At 44.9% G+C, this 20,773-nt stretch overlaps 2 protein-coding genes across 21 annotated transcripts in view; one reads left to right on the forward strand and one right to left on the reverse strand.

Annotated features, from left to right (window-relative positions):
• On the reverse strand, nucleotides 1-12,251 carry ANKRD13A (ankyrin repeat domain 13A). 3 transcript variants are annotated; one of them, XM_085593213.1, is made up of 16 exons: nucleotides 12,224-12,251; nucleotides 11,609-11,716; nucleotides 9,450-9,582; nucleotides 9,214-9,338; nucleotides 8,723-8,768; nucleotides 7,952-8,095; nucleotides 7,377-7,572; nucleotides 6,732-6,798; nucleotides 5,746-5,827; nucleotides 4,996-5,054; nucleotides 4,227-4,363; nucleotides 3,794-3,951; nucleotides 3,258-3,362; nucleotides 2,936-3,087; nucleotides 2,664-2,728; nucleotides 1-1,896 (listed from the first exon to the last, which is right to left on the reverse strand). In XM_085593213.1, the coding sequence occupies exons 2-16, from the start codon at nucleotides 11,702-11,704 to the stop codon at nucleotides 1,698-1,700; spliced, it is 1,764 nt and encodes a 587-aa protein (XP_085449339.1). In that variant the 5' UTR covers nucleotides 11,705-11,716; nucleotides 12,224-12,251; the 3' UTR covers nucleotides 1-1,697. The 3 variants fall into 3 exon arrangements, with proteins under 3 accessions (XP_085449339.1, XP_021400377.2, XP_021400378.2); XM_021544702.3 differs by lacking the exon at nucleotides 12,224-12,251 and adding an exon at nucleotides 12,047-12,169; XM_021544703.3 differs by lacking the exon at nucleotides 12,224-12,251 and adding an exon at nucleotides 10,147-10,200 and having other exon boundaries at nucleotides 11,609-12,003.
• Nucleotides 12,227-20,773, forward strand: part of GIT2 (GIT ArfGAP 2) — a 25,072-nt gene continuing 16,525 nt past the window's right edge. For 15 of the 18 annotated variants that reach the window (XM_085593198.1, XM_085593199.1, XM_085593201.1 and 12 more), the window contains exons 1-8: nucleotides 12,431-12,617; nucleotides 16,813-16,946; nucleotides 17,401-17,513; nucleotides 18,191-18,296; nucleotides 18,611-18,697; nucleotides 18,845-18,975; nucleotides 19,385-19,479; nucleotides 20,044-20,089. In XM_085593198.1, coding sequence (XP_085449324.1) covers nucleotides 12,446-12,617; nucleotides 16,813-16,946; nucleotides 17,401-17,513; nucleotides 18,191-18,296; nucleotides 18,611-18,697; nucleotides 18,845-18,975; nucleotides 19,385-19,479; nucleotides 20,044-20,089 — 884 coding nt within the window. In that variant the 5' untranslated portion in view covers nucleotides 12,431-12,445. Of the gene's footprint in view, nucleotides 12,618-16,812; nucleotides 16,947-17,400; nucleotides 17,514-18,190; nucleotides 18,297-18,610; nucleotides 18,698-18,844; nucleotides 18,976-19,384; nucleotides 19,480-20,043; nucleotides 20,090-20,773 lie in introns of all 18 variants that reach the window. The other 3 variants (XM_021544696.4, XM_021544700.4, XM_085593205.1) reach the window with 3 other exon arrangements.

The raw sequence follows: 20,773 nt of genomic DNA on the forward strand, positions 1-20,773 counted from the left end.
TTTATAAAGGCAACAGCACTCTTTATTTCCACTGAGGAATGCCCACAGCTCCATCTCCTACCTCCCACCTGTCAGGAGCTCAGCATGAGGCCTATTCCCTTTTCCCAACTGTGACAGTCACAGGAATCCCCTTTGCAAAGAAAGAATTTCCAATCCAGCCCATTGCCCCTGTGCAGGACAGTCCCCAATTCCTGCAGCACCCAGGAAGCTGTTTTTTTAGGGATGCAAGTTGTGCCAGGGAATAAAACCAGTGTGGAGAGGCCAATCCTAATATACACTGAAGGAACTGTAATAATTTCCTATGTAAAACAATGGATTATTGGTTTAAAATAGAGTTCCAAGTTACCACTGCCCCACTGGTTATGATCAAGTCCATTTTATAGTGATTTTATGTTGGTTAATTAATAGTTGGTCACCCAGAACTGCCCTGTTTAACCTGAGGAACAGGAGCAGTGTTAAGAGAAAGCTCAGAGCAGCTGTACCAAAGGTTCCTCCAGCCCTGCCAGCCAGAGCAGAGGGATATTGCTCACATTTAACATCTGTAAGGCTTTCCTGTGGCTGTTCATCGTGTACCTGTGGAGTGCACTTGAGAGTCACAGCGTGAGTATTGTAAACACTGAGAGGAGTGCAGATAAAAGAGCTACAAAGATCCTGTATGGCCAAAAACCTGAGGAAAGCTGGTTAAAACAGACCTAGGAATCGTTACAAGACCAGTTTGATGAGTGTAGGCCTAGTGGTTTGGTTTAAAATCAATAAAAATATTCAGGTAAAAAAATAGATGTATTCACATGAAGGACAAGCGCTGGGGTTTTAAAAAGCAACACACGTTTCCCTTGCAGAATTGAAACTTCTCTTCCAGTAAGGATACATAAAAATCTCCCCTGAATTCTTTTCCTGGCTGCATTTAGCACCCACATTCAGCCATGCACACCAAGAGATCCCAAAGAAGCACCTGTAGCTATCCCTTAATTCCTTGCTGCTCTCTGAGCAGGGGAACGAGCTGGTTTGGAATCCCTGCAGAAACTGCTGCTGTACTGGACAGATGGTCCCATTTCAGCATCTATAATTTTACTGGTTACTTGTTTTGTCCTTTTTCAGAAAGCACTAGTTTAATCTGGAGCTTGGATGAGCTGTTCAAGTATAAAATTATCCCTCTTAAGCCAAAAATCTCAATAACTAGAGGAGAGATAACCATATCTAAACAAAACTAACAGAAAACATCTGTCAGCATGAAGAACTACTCTGTGTGTGTATAGGCAGGGAGATGCTCTCCCATGAAACAGCTGGAAAAACAGGCAATGGCTTTGAATTATTAAGAAATAATGAAGCAGATGAGTATTTCTTTGGTAAGTAATGAAGTTTCCCTCCTGAACTCCCCATAAATCAGGTTTTCAAGCTTTACTGCAATCCTACATCCTGATTCAAAGCAAAATTTCCATCTGCTCTTCAATAAATAAGTTTAGATAAAAACATTTCCTTCAAAGCTAAGACTGCATGGTTGGAGAGCCAAATGTGGAGTCCTGTGATCTACAACTCCCCCCAAAAAAACTAAATCAGGTTTTTGCAGCTGATGCCAACTTAGAAGGCAGTAAAACGTTTCCTTAAGCAATCCAGGACTGGTCTTCAGACTGACAGCTCTGACAATCTCCAGTTTTACACAGATTTGGTCATCCCTGCTTCAGGAGGTCACTTAGCAGCTATTTTTCCACAAGGGAGAGCTGTAAAACTTGCTGAAGCTCTGCATCTTCCTTTTCCCGACGCTGCTTCTCCTGTTCCTCCTGCTCCCTCACAGACAATTCCATGGCAAGCTGCAAGTCTTTCTCAAAGCTGGAGGTTTCACTGGAGCTGCTGCTGTGGGAGTTCCCTGATCCTGCCAGAAAGCTCTCCTGCAGTGCCCTGATGGAAAAGAACAACTTTGAGAAGTAAAAGAGACCGAGCCTGTCTCATTCTTTGCAATGATCCTTCCTGGCAACTATTTTAGACTCACAAACTTAAAAAATCTCTCCCAGAGGGGAGAAAACAGTTTGAGGATATGAGAGCAGCTGCTCCAACACTTGTAAAATTCCCAAAATCAAACAAAGATTACATATTCCTTTGAATTTTTCACAGATACCAACACTTCTACTTTCAATGAGCCTCTAAAAGCATCCTCACCTGGTTTAAAGGATATTTCATGTACAGAAGAACCCAGAAGATTTAGTTCCTGGTTTGCTTGCACTTAACTGCAGAAAGACTCCACAGACACCAGAGCCTATTTTAAAGTGTCCATTAAATCTATGTTTTTAAGGATTACATAAGGATTTTGAAAAGATAGAAAGATGTCTTGAAGTGTGCAGCGTCTAATAACCAAACACTCAATGCAGAGGGACCAAATTCAGAGTTTTTAAGAGCAGAAGAGAAGGACTGGGTTTGCATGTTGGGTAAAGAATCTGTTGTGTGCACAGACCAGCCTCACAGCTGGAAAGAACTACACAACATCAACCAGGGAGGCCCAGTTTGAAGTTCTTGTTTCTTGGAAAAGTTGGAAGAAGCACAAGAAGTAACCTTGAGTTTTGTGCATTTGTTCATATACATTAAAAAAAAAAGCCAAATTGCTTCATGCTACTGCTGGGGGTATTTTTGCTCTGTCACTGCATGGTTTGATGTGAAACATAGGTACTTACTTCTGATACTGCACGTTGAAGTCTGGGAAATATGCAATTGCTCCATTGGAAAGCTCCTCCAATTCCTAGAGATGGGCAAAGAGACAAATCCACAGCAGTTATCAGATCTGCAGAGTAACTCACTGAAAATAAACCCTTAAACCACCTTTAATTTCTTCTTTGAAGTACATTATTTTTATCTTCTAAAGTCTTAGAGAAACTGATCCTACACTGGTTTCCTTCAGCTTTTGCTGCACAGCCCAAGCTGCCCCTGTACAGACCCCAGCACTTACCTGATTTGCACGAGATTCCAGCAAGCTCTGCTGGATGGCAAACTGCATGATCTCATTATCCTCATCCTGCACATGGATGTTCCTGCCATCATCCTGGATGTGGTAGCATTTGGGGATCTCAAACACCGACTGGTCGACCTCGAAATTAGCACCTACAGAAGCCAAATAAAGCTAAAAACACACTGTTTGTAACTGGAAAGGTTTTGATGAATGTTTTTGCAGGAACACCTTGCAGCTCCCACTGTTCAATTCCCTGCAGTTCAGTTTCTCTCTCCTCTTTGCATTCCAGGGACAGGGATGTAAAAAAGGTGGGATCCCTTACCTGCATCACTCTGTGCACCTCCAGGAGAGGTTCTCTCAGCTGTCCTGCAGCTGTTGACATTTTCAAAAGTAATTCGGGCATTCAGCACATGAAACAGGGGAACTTCTGTAAGAGTCCAAGATTTCTGTCAAAATGTGAACCCCTATTCACTTCCATTCCCACATCAAACCCTTACAAGATTTATGGGATATATTCCACAACAGCTTCCTATAATGACAAAGCACAGAGGAACTCACCTCACCAAGAAGGTGGCTTTAGTTAATCTCAATCTCTCTGTAGATTTCTTATTTTAAAATAAGATTTGCCAAATTCAAGGCACTGAAGCTAAGAGGAAAGGGGCTGACAACAGCTCATTCTCACAGAATTGACATTGTCTTTAAAATGGTATTTCTGGATTGACTCCAGATATACAAAACAATGGTTTAGGTAGAAGTGAGACAACTAAAAAGACAATGTGGTTTTTTGTAAATAATACATTACAAAACCAAAAGGGAAAAAATGGACAAGGTGTTACAATAAAAATTGCTCAATATTACCGATTTTGACAGGAAATCCTGGTGGAAATTCCAGAGTGATGAAATCCCTAAGTCTGGCAAAATGAGCACTGGTTCTGGCCATCAGGTCAATGATTGGAGTCACTTGTTCCATAAGAGACAAGGGGAACTCTTCACTCATCCATAAGGTTGCTTTAAATCTTAAAGAAAAAGTGGGATACAAACATCCTAAATTCACAGTTTAGGAACAGATGCAAAGCAAAACAGGCAATTGGGCAGTGACAGGAGGTTACTAACAAGTTACAGCACCAGCCCAAATGTTTGCTTTGACTCAGTGGAATGATAAATAGAGTATTTCAAGATCTCTCTTCTAATTAATTGTGAGAACCACACTGGATATTTGTAAAAAATGGTTTCCAGGTATTAGATAACTGGGAAGAGACAAACTAGAAATAGTTAAAATGGTATTTCTCACTTCTGTGTTCTAACAGTGACTTCCTTTGGTCTTCCTATGTCTCTGCCTTTCAAATCAAATTCTGGGTTGAAGTATTCCTCCAGAGTAATAGCAGTGGGATTGTTGGTTGCAGCATACTCTGTAGTCCTGGATGTACTCTAGAAGGAAAGAGAGAAAAACAACATGAAAAGTGCTGAACAGACAGTGGCTACTATAAGAAACTTTTATTTTACCCTTTGTGAAGCAACTCCTTCCCTAATTCAGACACAGTGACACACAACCATAAATACCAGCTGTTATTAGACTAAGGTTTTATTCTGTTTTACTGAGGTTAAAAATCTCCAAATTTTTAGAGACAATAAAAATCTACTTAGATACTTTAAAGCTGGAAACCAACTAGAAATGCACACACAAGCCACAGCATTTCCAGGCTCCAAATCCTTGAGTAAAGTCAAAACTTTGAGGGAGAATTTGAACCCCAAATCTCTAAATCCCTGTAAATGAGCAATGCCATCCTGACAGAGAGCCAGCAAATCCATAATCCAGTGTTCTTTCACAGTTTAGAAGCAAGGGAGCTTCTAAAGCCACATGGAATTATGGAATGGTTTGGGTTGGAAGAGATCTTATGCTTCACCTATTTCCAACCAAACAAAAACATCCTCAGGGCAAATGAAAACTTTATAATCAAAACTGTTGCCAAACTAAGGAAACAAGAAGTGAAACAAGAGGTGACTCCACACACCAGGAATTCCTACTGGCACAGTGACCTGTGCTGACATCAGACACTCACCTGAGCACCACATTCATGCTCCACTGTCCCCAGGAATGATTCCAGAGGGTTCCTATCAGCTTCAGGCAACAGGAAGGAAAACAAAAACAGCCATTAGTATTAACTAGCAGTAAAACTGGCACTCAGGCCAGGCTTCCCACCCAAAGGGAAGTTGTTGAGATCTCCTGTGAGCTTTACCAGGCAAGCCCAGCACCTACAGCTGATGGTGTAAAACAGGTACAACACACAGAATAGAACACAGATTTTCAGTGGTTTCTGTGATTAGCAGACACCTTCATGAGTCCCAGTGCCTCAGTGCCCCATGGTAGGAGAATTTCCATATACAGTTACTGGCTGGTCACCCTTTAGTCTAATTCAAATACCAGAAGAAATTAGTAGACCAAAACAAAAATTCCAAGCCAAAAAAAGCCTCTGTGAATCTTATATCCATGGCCAAAGTGAAGTAAGGGCAGGAATACATTCCAGAGCAGGAAAGTGCAGCCTTTTAAAACTGTCAGTAAACTTTCAACAGGTTTGAAGGGTTTTTCCTTCCTCTAAATACAGCTAGGATAAAACCAGGTTCATTTCTAGGTTAAGAGTGAAATAATGAGCTGCCTCAGACACAGAACATGTCAAAGAAAAGCAGGGCAAAGTCAGCAAGAAGAGAATTTTCTTGTTTGTCTGCCCAATTCTTCAGATACAGAGGAGATGTCTGAAGAACTGAGAGCTGAAGGGTTCTATTTATTCCCAATTTTCCTATGGGGAAGATACCTTTATATCTTCTCTTCTCCTCTTCTGTTAAATGTTCTGTTCTGATCCGTGTGATCACGTTGACGTTGTTTGCCGTGTAGACCTTACAAAAAAAGACAGGGACAAAAACCAAAAAAAGAGTTCCCCAGTAAAACATCATGTACACAAAACTAATTGAACCAACCTCAACACCAGACAGGCATTTCCAAGAGATTTTAAGAGGGAATGGAAAAGAACAGTCAGGGAACACTATTTCTAATCAGAATTAGTTAGAAGACCTCAGAAATTATATTTAGTGACAGGTTAGTTCTGCAGGAACATAAAGGAACCTCCTGTCCAGCTGAACAGCCCTGCACTATTACCAGAAAAAACCTTCAGATAAATGTAAAAGCTATTCAGCACTTACTCTTCTGGTGAATGAAATTACAAAATGTAATTTATTGCACCAATTCCCAAACCTGGAGTAATCACAGAATCAGGGAAATTAAATCTCGTGATTCTGAACCTAAATTCCACAGCAAGGCTGCAAAACCACCTTGAAAAATATTTCACTGAGGTGAAATAGAGGTCAAAACCAGTGTCAGGAGGAACCATTCTAAGCAGCTGTGATTCAGGTGCAGGGCAGAGTCCAGTTCAGGAATTCATGATGCCACTCATGGCTGCTGGTCCTTGTTATTATCAACAGGTTCCTCAACTTTCACCCACTGAAACAAAGGCAGTGTTCAAGTATGAGTTAAGTGCCAGCCTTTGGAAAGGAGGACTGCAGGCAGCTCTGCTGAATCTTTTGTCCCTCTTCTCCCCTCTCTGATCCCGCTGGTGACATTCCTGCACAAGGGCACATCCCTCCCACAAGCCTGGAAGCTCCTAACTCCAGCCCAATTCTGCTGGCAACACAATGAATGTCCCAATAGGAATTTTGAGACCTGAAATAGTCAGGAAACACAGAAAAAGCACAGCCAAACTTCAATTTGCTGCAAGATCTATCAGAAGAACAGAACAGGCTTTACCTTTGCTTCATAACCATTGACACCTTCTGATTTTTCTGTCCTCCATACCCAGAATCCAGATGTGGTTCTGACAAAAAGGGAACACCGTCGGTGTCTACACAGCTGCATTTCTATACAACTCCCCAGCTAGTTATTCTAAATCTCATTTTAAACAACATTTGACAGATTATTAATCCCAGATACCTGGATAAATAGGGGTAGTCATGAAGAAAGACAAATGTGTGTCTGTTAAAAGACACACTCTGTATGTTTACTTGAAGTACTCATGTGAGAGTTGACTTATTTGGTACCAAATCCAACTTCTTGTCCATAGTTCCAGCACATGGATTTCAGTGAAATGTAAATTTGCAGTGAGCAATTGACTCTATCTTAGAGGCCTTTTCCAACTTAATGATTCTGTCCCACTAATATGATAAACTGGAAGTTTTCTGCCAATGATTTCTTTCAAATGGGAACTTTTTGCCAAGCTATAGTGGCAATTTGACCAACCCAAATTTCTTTATCTAGCAATTTATGAAGTTTAAATTAATTTCAGACCCAGCCCTAAAAGTTTTCATTAACAAAGCTTTTGCGAGTTTGTCATTAAAGTTTTTTTCAGACATTACATTAAAATGTTTATTTGCTAAGAGAAACTCTCTGCCTTACCTTTCAAAAGCAATGTTTTTGGTATCAAGGCACGTGCTGATGATTGGAGATGTAAGGCGCCTCTCCACATCTTTCCTCTTGGGCGTCATCGATCCCAAAGTCAAACGTTTCATGTGCTGGGAGATCTCAAACCTCTCTGTTGTCACCAACTTGTCATCGTGGTTGATCTCAATCAGCTCTGCCCAGCCACCAGTGTCTGGTGGAAAAGTTAAAAAAGTCAGCAAGTGCTCCAGGGTGAAAAGCTGGGGGTGTATCGTGTATCAAACCTGGGTGTTTCTGCACTCAGCTGGGATCAAACTTGGAGATGGAACTAAAATTATTTTTTATACGCAGGGCAGCAGAAAAGAAGGAGGGAAACAGTAAAATACTGACATTTTACCCCATCACCAAATTTTTACCTCAGATTTACTCAAAGCAAAGAAGTTACACCATCATAAAACAGTATCTCTGTGAGACACAAACATAAGCATAAAACCTTCATAATGCACAGAGGCCTTTTTTGTGTAAAATCAGGATTTCTCACTGTGCTCATACAGTGTTTGGGGGCCAGTGGTGCAGACAGGTGAACTCTTTACCTTCTCCCTTGAAGATGACAGTCCTCCTGCCCCTCTCCCAGCTCATGTTCTCGAAGCCCAGCAAGGTGATGTCCACACGCAGCTTGGCCCGGCTCTTCCAGATGCGGCAAACATCGCTCGGGCACACCCTGGAAACCAGGGGCACTGGGAGAAATGGGAGAAATGCAAAGGGAAAATGTGCAAGAGGTGCAGCACTGAGGAAATTAGTTCAAGCACAGGGATTGCTCACTCCTGGGAATGTCATTCCAGAGGAGGTGAGATACTGATCTCTTCAGCTTTAAGAACAACCAGCTTAGGGGAAAACCGGCCTAATTTAAAGATGAATATGGAAAGGAAGAAGATATTTGTTTGGACTGCAAGGTTTGAAATGGCATAAACCCCATGCCTGGTCGTCTAATATTTGATATTTGATATATTTAATCAGCTGTGAGACCTAGTGTTCATTCCTTTCAGGGAAAAGCAGGTACTTCCCCAAACAACCAGTGAATCCATAGATGACACACGATCAGTTGTGGATGGCCAGGGACAGGTAAAAAAAACCCCAAGAAAAGTCTCCAGCAACAGCAACAACAGCTAAATTCTCCACTACCAAAACCCAACCAACCAGACACACAGGAAACAAAGAATAATTGTGCAACAAAAGCACAAGAGGTCATTTTGAGATGGAGAAGAGGAAGATTGCAGGGAGCGGATATCTCCCTGCCTGCACTGTGGGACATTTCTAACTCATTTTTACAGCTTGAAATTGGTAACAAGGAGCAGGATCCTTACCCCAGCTAGTGAACTCCCATTTCATTTCCACATAAAAGTCAGGAGTCTGCAGAAGGAAAACACCTGATGAGTACTTCATGAAATAGTTTGACAGTCAGTGCAGCATTTCCTGTGAACATTTTAGATAAAGGAAAAAAAAAAAAAGAGAGCAAAACTGGAGAAATGATTAGCCAATGCTAAAACTGAAATTGAAAGTTGCAAACACAACAGGCACTGCCCTGCCCCTGCTGCTTTCTGGGGAGCTGTTCTTCCTTGTTTTACTGGAGAGGCAGCAGTGCCTTCAAAATTCAGCCTCCAATGCTGGAGTACATGACAAAGGATTTAAATAAAGTCAAGGAAAAGCCTCCATGTCCTTCAGGACTACGGAATATGCAGGTTGGAACAAAACACAATTACCCAGCTGATTGCAATAGTTAACTGAACTACTTGAATGAGTATTCAAGCAGAGATTTCAGTCTGGAATGAGAGTTTACACTTCAATAAATCCTTACCTCGTTAATCTTCTGCAATAACTCGGGAACTCCTCCGAGGGTCATGGAGGTCTGCTGGTAGTCCCGATGCTGCAGGATCAGCTGGACCATCTCTGGATCCCCTGTGCTGACAGCCTCATGCAAAACTGAAAGAAAGCCAGCCACAGCCTCGTGTCACTTTGCTTGCTGACCAGAATTCCATATAAAAACACAGAACAGCTGCTACTGAAAGACTGACACCCCAGGTTGTTCCTTACCCGTCCATCCCTGCGCGTTCTCCTTGGTCACATCTGCCTTGTGCTGCAGGAGGACCTTGGCAGATTCGATGTAACCCAAGGAAACAGCCAAGTGCAGCAAGGTCCTGCCCCGTGGATCCCGCTGGTCAACATCCTGTCAGTGTCCAAGAGAGAGTAACAGAGCTCATCAGAGCCTGCACAAACACAGGGCTCATCCAGGAGTCAGCATTCCCTGCCATTCCCATGGATCCACTCCCAAACTCTCCTGCACCGCCCTTTGCGGGGCTGCCTTGCTTCCCCACATGAATAAAAGGAGAAGCAGAACGGGGCCTATGAAATGACACAAAATCTGTAGGACAGGAGTTCTTGTTGATGCTTTTCATTGCTTTTTCTGTCATTATTTCCCCTCTGGCTCCCCCCAGAAGGCTCAGGAGGAGTTCTGTCCGTGTGCATCACCCCACGGACAGCCAAGAGCCTGAGACCCCACAGAGAGTTTAAACTGTACAACAAAATGGGGGGGAAAGGGGAAAAAAAAGGCAACAGGACATACAACACGGCTTTTGGACAGCACTTTTGGAAAGGACAGAAGCAGATGGTGTTTCACAAAGCACACACACAGCACAATGAGGAGTGAGGGCATTCTCTGCAAGTCACTAAAGCAAAAAATAAACTACACAGGCACAAATATCCAAAACATGCAAGCACAACATACTCATACCTTACACATTTTTCACTATTAGCTTAGAGATTTGAAACAGAAGAGCATCTATAACTAAAGGAAAAGGGGAAAGTCAATAGCAGAATGAGAAAGGAAGGTTATTATGCACGTTAACAGCGTTATCTGACAGCTTCAAGTCAGAATATCTCACAGAGAGTGGGAAAGCTTCACTTTAAAGCATCTTCACTTCTGGGGTGGAACATTAATTAATTTGTTTCTCCACCTCCTGCAGCTCTAAAGAGCTCCAAGGGTCCCTCCCCACTGTTTGTTGCTGTTCCCTGGTCCCCACATGCCCCACCCCGTTTGCCACTCCAGCCACAGCTGGGAAGTGCCTTTGATTCCTTCACAGGTCCCTCCAGCAGCAGAAAGCTCATCCCAAAGCAGCAGGGGGAACCAGATCTTTGGAATACTTAAAAAAAAAAAAAAAAGAAAAAAAAGGTGTTTAAAAGCAGGTAAAGGAAGAGACACAGTCCATCTTCACACGCTGCTGGCTTCCACAGGGAATGGAGGGAGGAAGCAGCATTCCACAGGTGGGAGCTGCTGAGTGATCCCTATTTAACCATAAACTCTCACAGATGTCAGAAGTAAACACACAGGAGCAATGTGCCAGTGAGGTTAAAGATTTTGTTAAGGTGTAAGGTGACATAAATGAGGTAAAAAGTGACTGCATTCCAAAGATTCTCCCAAACCAGGGCAGGAACATGCTCTAAGCAGGAATTAGTAAGTCAGGTGCACCGTTAGAGCTGCAGGTGACAGGAGGTGGCACAGCCGGTCTTGGGCTCACGTACTTGTGGTGTCAGGTATAATTAATTAATCAGCTCTGCTCATTAACTGTACCTCGCTCTAGCCCGTCAGAGCTTTTGCACAGCAGCTCAGCCAGGAGGATTTTTGCTGCTCAAGCTCTGCTGCAGCTTTCAGGCTGTTTCCTTACGTCATCATGTCCCAGAGAGGGGACAGCTTTGTGTTTGCTGCTCTCCAGCACTAAACAATGATCCATTTCTATTTTTTTTTTTTTACCAGAGATGCTGAAAACATTCCAACCCATATAAAAACTCTGTCCTCATTCTTGGGCAGCGACAAACCTGTAAGAACTGATGGTGCTCAGCAAAGTGAGGGCTTGGTTTGATGTCCAGTAGCACCAGCTACCTTTGCTGCACGTTGACTTCCCATTAAGACAAACACTATTTATTGCTTTAATAAATAAATTAATATCCATCACAGCTGCCCTCCTTGAGCTCTCCCCCAAAGAGCAACGCTCAGAGCAAAGCTTTACAGATTGGAAGCCAACGTTTAGTATCTGACATAAAAATATATTCCCACACCTTCTCGCATCACTCCCACACCACAAATAAACAGGTAACCGAGTGCAGGGATCCCTCAAGCAGCGCCACCAGGGTGATCCTCCCTGGCACAGCAGCGAGCCAGGGCCAGCAGCCCCCCAGCAGCCCCCGAGCCCCGGTACCTGGTCCCGCAGCTCCTCGTCCAGCCGCCGGTAGTCGTTATTCCACACCAGGACGTGCAGGGGGAAGGCGCTGCCGGCCCCGCCGGGGGAGCTCATCCCAGCACACACCTGCGAGCCGGGGGGGGCCCTCACTCTCTCCTCTCTGGATGCTCCCACGTCACTCAAGCCCTGAGCCCTTCAGCTTCTGGTCTCTGCGGGCACCCACCTGGCCCAGGTGTGCGTGTGCGGGCCACGACCCCCTAGGAACCGTTCAGCCCTCTCCGAAGGGAGCCCCATGCAAAACCCCAGCGCGGGGGTCTCCCCTGCTGCTGCTGGTGCCCCTGGCAGCCCCCGGGTCTCCTCCCGGAGCCCGCTCGGCGCCGCGCCGGGGCTCGCCCCGCTCCCCCTCAGCCGTCCCGGCCCCTCTTCCCCGTCCCTCCGGGGACGGCTGGCACCGACCACAGCGCGCCCGGAGCAGGGGGGTTTCCTCGCGGTGCCCCGCACTCCTACCGCCACCGACAACCGCACGGAAAGCGGAAGCCGCTCCCCCTCCCCCTCTGCGGGCGGACGGATGGAACGTCCCGCCCGCAGCTGTCCCATTGCCTTCCCCGCATGGGGTGCGCTCACTGCTCTCACCCCGCCTTCGCCCGGCCTTGGTTTGGCTCGCCCGCCCGCCATGGCGGGTAAGGGCAGGGCTTGCTGCACAGCGGCCTCTCCCAGCAGGCTTCCGAAGCCACATCTCTCCCATAACCCCGCCGAGAGGGCGCAGCGGGCAGGCGGGCCCGGGCGGGAGCGCTCGGTGCCGCGCCGCTGAGCCGGAGCTCAGTTTGAAGGCAGGCCCCCGTGCCAGGAGTAAAGATGGCGGCACGGGCGACACGCGGAGCGGCAGAGGGGGTCTCGTCGCGCATGCGCGGGGCCGGCCCGGGGCTGGCGGGGCCCGTTACCGGCCCCGCTGCCGCCGCTGCCGCCGGTCCCGCGATGGCGAAGCGCCTGAGGAGCAGCGAGGTCTGCGCCGACTGCAGCGCTCAGGGTAGGCACCGCACCGCCAGCAGCACCGCGCGGGCTCGTCCCGCGGACCCCTCTGGAACCGGGGGCCGCGGGGGCGCCGCCGGCCCGGGGGCGTCCCCGCCCCGGAGCGCTGCACCTGTGATGGAGCGGGATGGTTTGGGTGGGAAGGCAGCTCAAAGCCCGCGGGCAGCGCGGCTTCCAGGAGCCCGGGCTGCTCCGACAGCGTCCAGCCTGGCCTGGGACACTTGCAGGGCTGGGATGGAACTCCGTGTCCGGGTGTCCGGCACCGCCGCCCCTCCCGAGCCCGGGGCACGCGGAGCTCCGGGAGCATCCCGGAGGGCTCCGGCGGCGGGAAGTGCGGAGCTCCCCAGCCTAGGAAGGAGGGAAGCTGACAGGAATCCACCTTCAGTCACGGGCAGGGCGTGGGTTGGGAATGTGTCACTGGAAAGGAGCAGGGCTGTTTTTGGGGGGCTGCGTTTTCACCCCTGTCCCTGTTCCCAGGGGCAGGGGGGAGGTAAACTGGGATTTGTCCCACGGCCCACACTTCCAAGGAAAGTTGTGCTGAGGTGTCTGGAGATGCTCAGGGAGCAGGGTCTGCCTTGGGCTGGTGCGTATCCCGCTGCAGATCAGTTTGGGAGCATATGGAAGTGGAGGTGGTGTTCAGAAAAGCTGTTGCATCTCCTGACCGTCTGTAGTTCTGCAGCTCTTGTATCTAAAACTGTCCTGCTTTATTTTGCCAGCTCTGTCTGTGTCTTTTCTGGCTCTTTAGTTTTTGCTGTTTGTGTTCTGGGCAGGTTATGCACATAGTGAAATGAATTAAAACACTGATGTAATAATACCTTATTATTGTATGTGTAATATCGATGTCTGTGTAATGTAGATAACACTTGAATTGGCAGAAGATAGGATGTGGGAAAAGGGAGAACAACTTTTATTCAATCTGAGTTATGTTTAAAAAAATGATAAAAATTCCAAATGAACTTCCAGGAAGTGACATTCTTCTTTTTACAGAAGGAAGTCTTCCCTGTGAGGGTAGTGAGGCCCTGGCACAGGTTGCCCAGAGAAGTTGCTCCATCCCTGGAAGTGCCCAAGGCCAGGTTGGATGGGGTTGGGATAATGGAAGGTATCCCTGCCCATGGTAGGGATTGGCACTGGGTGAGCTTTAAGCTCCCTCCAACCCAAACCAGTCTGGGATTCTGCTTGTACCCCTGTAGAAATTTGGTTTTACAATAAATGGAGCTGGCATCTCTCAGGCAGGTGATTGTCCCTATCTCACAAGGTAGCCTATCTATGCTTGCTCACATCAGGGGTGTTGTGAGTTGGAGATAAAGCTGTGTGAACTGTGTTCCTTAAGCTCCTTGGGGCATCAGAATCACTGTCTGGTAATCCTGTAATCCAGCCTTTATTGTGACATTAGAGCACTTCCAGCTCTTTACTTACTTACTAGAAACCCGCTGGCTTGTCCACATATATGAAGAGATCTTTACTTATTTACTAGAAATCCACTGGCTTATCCACATACATAAAGAAACCTTCATTTAATCTTTTGGTAAATAAAACAAATCAACCCTTTCCTTTAGCTAAACCAGAGGGTTTGTCCATGGCTGCGTGGGGCTGTGTCAGGAGACCTGGTGGCTGCAGCCTTTGCACCAGGGCGGGTGTGCCTGGCACCTGCATTAATTACTGCTTCCCCTGGAACCTCATCAATGCCCCTTTGTCTCTGCCAGGGCAGAGCGTGGAGGGTTTTCTTTGACTCTTACAGGAGCTCTTGTGCTGCACTTCCTATCCCGAGGCAGGAGCTCAGTTCTCAGACCCTGGGCCGGGTTTGTCTTCATCTGAAACTTCCTGTTTTGAACCACCCTGCAGGTTCCTGAAAGCGCCTGCCCGGCCCTGCAGCTTCTCCCCAATTGTCCTTTGTATCAAAACCAGCGTGGGCAGCAGGGCCAGGCTGTGACCACCCCTGAGCTGGACACTGAGGACCCTCAATTGCTTTGTCCAGCTCCGGGCCCCTCGCTCCAGGACAGATATGGAGGAGCTGGAGCATGTCCAGGAAAGGGAATGGAGATGGAGAAGGGGCAGCTAAAGGGGCTCAGCCTGGAGCAAAGGAGGCTCAGGAGGGACCTTGTGGCTCTGCACAACTCCTGACAGGATGGGACAGCCTGGGTGAGGGGCAGGCTCTGCTCCCAGGGAACAGGGACAGGAGAGAAGAAAGTGCATCAAACTGTGCCAGGGGGAGGTCAGGTTGGACACCAGGAGGAATTTCCTCATGGAAGGGGTGGTCAGGGACTGGAAGGAGCTGCCCAGGGAGGTTTGGAGTCCCCATCCCTGGAGGTGTCCAAGGAAGAGCTGGACATGGCACTCAGTGCTCTGGGCTGGTGACAAGGGGATGATCAGTCACAGGTTGGGCTCAGGGGTCTCTTTCAACCTCAGTGATTGTGGGATCCTGTGTATTTTGGTACTTGCTTAAACATATTCTGATCGAGTCCATAATTAGGTCTCTCTTAAAAATTACTCAAATTCCAGGACAGATACTTCATTGCATTAAATTTAAACCTGAAATATCCAAGGGTGTTTGGTGTTGAGGTGGAGATAAAGAAAACCCCCAGTGCTGACTGTTGATAATGCAGAGCAATGCTCACAAACAGCCTGGGAATGGGCAAGGGAAAGGATCCCTAAGAATCCCATCCATGTGTGATGAGGTTGTCTCTAACAAGAAGGGACCAGGCTCATTAATCTGGAAGGCTGCCTCAGTTTGGGTGATTAGGTTGCCATGAATGCATCTCACTCCATTGCTGTTCTTTTTCTTCATGGAAATCAAAATTGTTAAATAATGGAATGATTTAACAAGGAGTTCTAAGTGCTTGTTGTAATTTGTTCTTTAACAAATGGATTATTTTTTTGTCTCACCTGCTTTAATTTGGCTCTGGGCTGGGCTGGTTCTGGTGGGTGAGGAGATGATGCTGTCCCTCGTGGCTCGGACAGGTTTGCCTGCATTGCCTGCAGCACACCCAGATCATCAACTCTGCTCAGAAACTGTGATCACATCTCGTTTGCAGGGATTCAGTCCATTCTTGTGTGGGTCAGAGGAGACTTTTCCATATGATGCACCAGTGCTCAGATGTGTTCTGACAGGACTCAGAAGTTCTCTCATCAGATACCAGGCTTGCCTTGTACTCACTTATTTGGCCTCAGACCCATCTCTGCATTTGAAATTAAGATTTTTCTAAAAGAAAAGAGATCTTGATTTCCTTTTTTGTTCTCCTGGGATGTGCTAGGTCTGAAGCTCTGTCTGGCTGCTCAGTTGCCTGTTCCTGCAGGGTTCTGGCACGTTGAGTTTCACATGTCACTGACAGAAATTGGAATTTCTTCTGGAGACTGAGCTCTGAGCAGCCAAGGGACTTGTTTGGTGTCCTGTGGGCATTTATTGTTTCAACCTAATCTACCATTCCTACTTGATTTTATGACCTTTGATGTTTGTAGCTCATATATATTATTTACTACTTCACTTCCCATCAGTTTCCTTTCTGGGCTGCTTATAAGATGGTTCAGCTCAGATCTGGTGAGAGGTGAAGTTATTTTGCTCGAGAATGTTGGATTTTATTGAGCCTTTGACTTGGCACATATGTATCCTTCTTTATTATGACACTCTAGTGTGCTTTTATTATTTAAAGTGGAAATTTAAAAGACGTTATTATACAGAACTGAAAACTGAGTAGTAGAGGGAAAGGCTTGAGTGCTGTGACAATTTTGTGTGTAGATTTCATGTTTTTAAAAAGTATTTTTTGACAAGTTAAAAAAAATCCCCAAAAAACCCACAATTTTTTCAAAGAGCAAGTAGGCACTGTTGTTAGGAATACTTCTGTGGGAGTCCACAAAATAACAAGTAAAGCACTTCAGTGTGGTGATAAATTCAATGTCCTGTTATGTTTAGAAAGGAAAGCATTTTCACAAGAAGAACTGCAAGCAGTGGGGCTTTTCCCCAAATTTCCACTGCAAATCTTCTCACTGTCCTTGGAATCCCACATCCCCCATGAGTTCCAGGACCTGTGTTTCCCATTTTTCCAGCATCAGGAGCCCCAGCAAGGCTGTGGCATTCACAGGCTCACACAGTGGCTAAGCAGGGAAGGTTAAAATGCAGAGCTGCTCGTTTTAGACTCTGCTTTTGCAATCCAAGGTCGTGTTGCTTCCTGTGTTATAATGGATGGCTTCTTTTGCAGATCCCTGCTGGGCATCCATAAACAGGGGGATCCTGATCTGTGATGAGTGCTGCAGTGTGCACAGGAGCCTGGGCCGTCACATCTCCCAAGTGAGGCACCTCAAACACACCCCGTGGCCTCCAACACTGCTGCAGGTACAGAGGAGAGCTGTTTTCCTCCATTAAAACCAGATACACTGATTTTTAATGTCATTTAAATCCCTGAACATTTTTTTTGAGCTTTTTAGCTTTGTTTTTTGATGTGTTTCTCATTTGGTTTCTCTTGTTTTGTTGTGGTGGACCACTAAAGTCAGAGTTGCCTTTGCATTTTGAATTTGATACCTTTGCTTCGAAAGGTCACTTCAACTTTTCTTTCACAGTACATCTGCTTCAACCTGAATTTTCTTTTCACTGTGGGTGCTGTTGGGAAGAGCAGAGAATTTTAAGAGGGTTCTCACTAAATTCCACATCATATGTTATGATATCCCAGCAGGTTACAGATGCTGGCACACAGAGTGGGAATCTGTTGGCTTGATACCTGCTTGAAAATAACTACAGATAGTGCATTCATGCAGCCAGCAGCAAAATATCTGTGTGTTTTGGCTTTCAGATGGTGGAAACTCTGTACAACAATGGTGCTAATTCCATCTGGGAGCACTCCCTGCTGGACCCTGCCTCCGTGATGAGCGGGCGGCGCAAGGCCAGCCCTCAGGATAAAGTGCAGTAAGTGGGAAATGCAGAATTGTTATCTTAGACAAGTGGGATTATTTCATTCAGCAGTGACAGGGCAACAAGGAATCCATAGGAACCTCTGTGTTTGGCAGCTATTTTTTTCTTTTATTTCCAAGTTGTTTTTTTTTAAATTTATGGCAGAAATAGGAATACAGTGCTTGAATTCTCTGAATTATTGATTCCTGTTGAATAGTGAGGACCTTTGCTTCCACTTTAGTCAAAAGACTTTTCTTTGTTGTATGCTTCAGTTAACTGAATGCTGCCAACAAAATGGAGTTTGATTGAGGAATTAAACAAAAGTTGAGATTTTTGCCTCTGACTATGGTGCTTCATTTTAAAATGTAAATAACTGTGTAGAGGAAGTATAGTTCTTAAGCTGACATGATTTTAAAGTCTGTATTTCTTTTAAGAAACAGACACCACATGCTACAGTCTGCAGATGTTTGATGGTTGTAACAGACCTTTTCTCTATATAGTCAGAGAAGCTGCACTAGGTTGTTTTTTAATGAAAATATTTTTCCATGCCTATCTTTGCCATCAGCAGCACACAAATCTCTGATTCAGTCTTCACTTGTGAAATTTTTCTTTATCTGGAGCATCTGTATTACTTATAAAAGCACTGATATTTTTTTCCTTTCCCTTCTTGTTGCCTGGATTTCTGTTTGCAGTCCCAACAAAGCAGAGTTCATCAGAGCTAAATATCAAATGTTAGCGTTTGTGCATCGCCTGCCGTGCCGGGAGGACGACAGTGTCACTGCCAAGGATCTCAGCAAGGTCAGTGCCTCCTGGGACAGCACAGCCAAATCTCACTCACTTCCTTGGCTTGCTTTTGGCTTAATTTTTCTGGTTTTCTGCACTATTACATAAATAAATAAAGCTTGACTTCAACTTGCAGCCACTTTTTTGTGGTTATCGCTGGAGGTGATGATTAAGAGGCATTAATTGAGGTGAACTTGGAGAAAACCCTTTACACAAAAGAGCTTTAGTGAGAACTCTGCATAATCTGGTTTCTCAAACCATGGCTGAAAAACAACTGCTGAATCACAGTTGTTGCTGCTGTGTTAAATGTAATTCTGCTTCTTTTTCAGCAACTCCACTCCAGCGTGAGGACGGGGAATCTGGAGACCTGTTTGCGACTGCTCTCCTTAGGAGCTCAAGCCAACTTCTTCCATCCTGTAGGAAGACATTTTTTCATCATTTTGATGATATACAATCAATTCCAGTTCATATTATTTATGCTTATTTCAGCTGATTCATGTTATATTTCAATCTTCTACTCAGACCTGTTGGTTAAGTAGGTATTTCTCCTTAATCCCTTGCAGGAGAAAGGAAACACCCCACTGCACGTTGCTGCTAAGGCAGGACAGACTTTGCAAGCAGAACTATTGGCAGTTTATGGTGCTGATCCTGGCACACAAGATTCCAATGGGAAAACTCCAGTTGATTATGCAAGGTAGGAGTCTCTGATATCCATAAATCACACAATGGGCCCTGCTAAGATACGTTTCTATCCTGAAATAATTTGTCTGCTAAATGCTTATAATACTTTTTTCCAGAAAGAGTGAATGAATAAAAATGAGGAATAAGTATTTTCATCAGATCACAGCCTGTGTTCTGTGTGCCTGAGACATCAGCTATGATGTCAATGACACAGGCTATCCAAGTTCAGGCTCCAGGAGTGAGGGTTAGGTCAGGAATTGCTGTAGGAATGTCCCAGACTGCAGAGATGGGTTGGGGAAGGGGGGTGGAACTGGGCTGAGTCTGTGATGGGTTGATGCACCAAACACTGCAGTGTTGGCTTGTACTAAATGTGTTTGTGTGAGCATTTCTGTGTGTCACTGACTGCCCCTGTGTGTGAGCAGGCAAGGGGGGCACCACGAGCTGGCAGAGAGGCTGGTGGAGATCCAGTACGAGCTCACAGACAGGTTGGCTTTCTACCTCTGTGGCAGGAAACCAGGTGAGCACCACACCTGCACCCTCAGACCTGTCACTGTCACTTGCAGGACATTCAGACTGTGCTGTGTCATATTTGTGCACTGCACTTTTTGTATCCCTTCTAAATAGTCAAATAAATTATGCTGAACTAAAGAAAGTATAAGATGCAAGATTTGGGATTATGCATTTAAAATTCTTTCCTGGTTTTCCACAAATCCATGTTTTTTATATACTGTAGAAACCCTTCCAAGTAGTTTCTTCTAATTGAAGTGCAACAGCAGGGGCGTGTTCTGTTAAGTGGTTGCCTTTTGAGCACAAGGACACTTAGAGATTTTTAACTATAAAGGTACCTGTGTTAGAACTTAATTTTCTTTTTTAATAGAATTTCAATATAACTAACAAGCCTTAATTGGAATCTTTGATAACACCTGGAAATCGTGGCATGAGCCCTCTTTAACCTAGTTGCCTGTAATTGGAAATTGAGTAATTAGATGGAAGATAAATTATTTAGTGTTGCCTGATGCTTATTATTGAAAACTGTAAGCCAGTACCACCCTAGTAAAGTGCAATTTGTTTTCAACTCTAGAGCACAAAAATGGGCAGCACTTTGTTATACCTCAGATGGCAGACAGGTAAGTTGCTGATTCTATCATGTGTCTGAAAACATCAGAGTAAAAAAACCCTAATAATGAAGTTTTCTTTCCTTTCTGAAATACCTTTTAAGCTAGTTGCTATTCTAACATTTTTTTTTACGTGTGCCTTTATTAGTCTTTAAACCCTTTTTCATAGGAAGAATACTGGAATATCAACAATTTCAGAAAGTTATAAAATTAATATAACAAAATCAGAAAATTATATTTATACAAAATAAAAACGTATTTATTAAAATGCAGGGAGAAGGTGAGACAATTCTGGGAAGGGAACACATATGGGGAATTCCTAGGAAATAGATTGTGCAAATAATTTAAGGACCAATTGAGTATTTTCCTGATTTTTGTAATGCTTTTAACTTTTGGTTGTGATCACTGAAATCAGATTTGTATAAGAAGTATCAAGTACTAATTTTAAGTTCCTGTTCCTCTTTTATTGCTGTGCAATTGGAAATAAGACGGCTGTAAGTAAATCACTGTCCAACCTCCTATTTGCAAAACTTCTATGGAAAAACTTCAGTAACTTAAGAATTGTGTGGGTAAAAACCTGTGGGTATTCATATTTCAAAGAATTTTTGGTATTGCTTTGTTTTACATTTAAAAATTGTTGCGAAAGAAAGCTTAATAATATGCTAATTGTGATATTATAGTAGCATTATTAATAAC

Source organism: Lonchura striata, chromosome 15 (assembly GCF_050655825.1).
Source record: "Lonchura striata isolate lonStrDom1 chromosome 15, ASM5065582v1, whole genome shotgun sequence".
Classification (NCBI taxonomy): Eukaryota; Metazoa; Chordata; class Aves; order Passeriformes; family Estrildidae; genus Lonchura; species Lonchura striata.

Bases quoted from the DNA above. Each gene is read 5' to 3' on its own strand.
- ANKRD13A (XM_085593213.1), bottom strand. From the start codon at position 11,704: ATGAGCTCCCCCGGCGGGGCCGGCAGCGCCTTCCCCCTGCACGTCCTG. The intron at 9,583-11,608 runs GTACCGGGGCTC...GGACACTGACAG, and splicing joins ACGAGGAGCTGCGGGACCAG to GATGTTGACCAGCGGGATCC. The intron at 8,769-9,213 runs GTAAGGATTTAT...TTCCTTCTGCAG, and splicing joins TATTGCAGAAGATTAACGAG to ACTCCTGACTTTTATGTGGA.